The 2,621-nt window shown below is 26.4% G+C and overlaps 1 protein-coding gene across 1 annotated transcript in view; it reads right to left on the bottom strand.

Annotated features, from left to right (window-relative positions):
- The window catches only part of LOC107615946 (protodermal factor 1), a 2,002-nt gene extending 829 nt beyond the window's left edge, over nucleotides 1-1,173 (bottom strand). Inside the window, exons 1-2 of the mRNA XM_016317958.2 lie at nucleotides 945-1,173; nucleotides 86-350 (exon numbers count right to left, since the gene is read on the bottom strand). Coding sequence (XP_016173444.1) covers nucleotides 86-350; nucleotides 945-1,098 — 419 coding nt within the window. The 5' untranslated portion in view covers nucleotides 1,099-1,173. The remainder of the gene's footprint in view (nucleotides 1-85; nucleotides 351-944) is intronic.

Raw genomic sequence — 2,621 nt, 5'->3', positions numbered from 1 at the left:
GATTTAGTAGTTGATTTTTTGTGTTTAAAAAATATTTTTTAGTAAGGTAATTAATATGTAATGTATATGAAATTAATTAGCTTACTTGCAGGTACCACCAGAGAAGGGAGATGGTGTAGGAAGGAAAGGTGGTGAGGGGATGCTGGGGGTGCCAGGGTCAATTGGGGTGGTTGGTGTTGGTGACGACGGCGGCGAGTTGTAGTAACCACCACCTCCTGAGTGTGATGGTGGTGGTGAGCCACAGTTGCTGCTGCTTCCTCCATGTGATGGGCTTCCATGAGAGGGTGATGATCCATGCCCAGATCCATGAGATGCAGATGATGGAGTTGGAGTTTGTGGTGATAATGACCCTACAATTAATTAATTAACATTAATGTTTATATTACAAGATTAGGAATAATATAATATAAACATAATTAACATAAGAATATATATCATGCAAATTTAATTTTAAATAATGTTATATGATTAATAAATTAAAATTTATTTTTTTATCAATATTTTAAATATTAAATATTAAATTCTAATTATATAAAAATAAAATATGATAAAAAGTAGATTGTACTTTAAGATTTTTCTCTAACTTTTGCTAAGCTATACTTTTCAGGGATTATTTTGCAAGTAGGACACTGGTTGAATAATTAAATAGAAAAGCTTTGTATTAAATAAAATAAAATAAAAAGATAAGTTACTTTAAAATGCATTAAATAAATTACATTAAAATTTTAATTTTTTTTAGAGAACTATATTTTTATTCTCATGAATTTTTTTAGTAGCTAGTAATGTATACTACTATATGTAATACATGTGGTATAGTAATATCTAAAATGGAGAAAAAAAATGTTGTCATAATTTTCTAACATTTTATAGATATATAAACAAAAACTTATACATATATAACATTATTATATTAGAAATTAAAGAAAAAAAAGAAGTAAATAAACCTGATGAGGGAGGAGTTCCTATACTTGGATCTGGAGTTGGAGTAATGTAGTAGTTCTTGTTATCTTCAAAGGTGGTGGTTGATGATATAACAGGAACTAGAATGTTGAATGTAGCAAGCAATGCAAGAAAGAAATGAATTGTTTTGGTCTCCATTTTTGTTCTAGAAGAAGAAGAAGAAGAAGAAGAAGTGTGGTGTGTGGAGAAAGGGAACAAAAGGATGGAATAAATATAAAATGGTTTGAAGGTAATAAGAGAGAAGGGAAGTTAATAGTAGCAGGTGGGGTTTTATGTGGTTAGTTGATGTTGGTGTACGCTGCATTTACTCCTTACTATTTCAATTATTTACTACTTACTCCAATAATAATAATAATAATAATAATAATAATAATAATAATTTATTATTTTGATATCTTGTCTGTGTAAAATAATTTTATATGTGTAATTAATTATGAAATATTATGTCAATAAAAATAACTATTTTTTTTACATTAATTACATCGTTTACATAAATAATCATACAAAAACGGATGTAATCGAATGATTATCAATCACTAATGTATTTGTGTATAAATACATGTATGTATAGTTTAATTTATCTTTAACATATATTTATATTTTAACATATATTTTATACTAATAACTAACTTTGATGATTAATTTTAGTGTACACATAACTATTATTATTACATTGTTAGTGGATTACGTTTACTTTTTAAGGATTAAAATATGTATATATGCATATACCTTTTTAAGGATTATTTTAACCGGTATCTCTTTAATTAATCAAACTTTAATTTATTAATATCCCAATTGAGTGGTTTAACTTTATATATGTTACTAATTGTTTCATAGGTATTATATATTTAGTCACGCCAATTTCTTTAATTTGTTATGCTTATTGTAAATTTTTGTTAATATACTGAAAAAGTTTTGTTGAGAGTAACTTACATTTCTCTTTAATTTTTACCGATGAATTTTTACCATTGCGAAAATCTTTATTCGTTGTAGTAGTGATCACTTGTTATTGACAAGGAAGTGTTCAACGCCCCAATATTTATGGGAGCTGATGATGGAGACACACCCAATGAAAGAACATCAATTTATCCATAGTATATAGATACTCTTGTTATAACATATATGATCAAATTAAACCAACTTGAAAAAGGTCGAATAATCAATTTAATCATTTATGTAAATAAGTATTAGGAGGTTAAATTTTATATTATACATATAATAATTTATTAACTAACAATATTTAATATTATTTTGTATGTATTTAGCATTCAATAAAATTAGACATCTAAATATATTTTGAATCAACTATGATGTGAGCTTCATTTAAGGGTTTATTGTTGGTCAATGGGTTGCTTTATGCATAAGACGGGATTCGAACCCCGACACTTAATTAAGCGGACGAGTGAACTGACCACTCGATCAACTCAAGTTGATTCTTTTTCTTCCTCTTTTATTATCTTCTTTTTTGCGCTTTTTTTTTCAATGTCGTGGTCGTAGTTGCTGCCACCTTTTTTTTTCTTCTTCTCTTTTTTTTCTCATTTTTCTTTATTATTGTCTTTTTCTTATTTTTTATCCTTTTCCTTTTCTATATATTTTTAGTAAAAATATTGAGGATATAAATTTTAATATACAATATAAAAATTTTAGTGCATAAAAAAATT

Source organism: Arachis ipaensis, chromosome B01 (genome assembly GCF_000816755.2).
Source record: "Arachis ipaensis cultivar K30076 chromosome B01, Araip1.1, whole genome shotgun sequence".
NCBI classification, from domain to species: domain Eukaryota; kingdom Viridiplantae; phylum Streptophyta; class Magnoliopsida; order Fabales; family Fabaceae; genus Arachis; species Arachis ipaensis.
The sequence above is the reverse complement of the archived record's forward strand: the minus strand, read 5'-3'. Positions and strand labels throughout refer to the sequence as shown.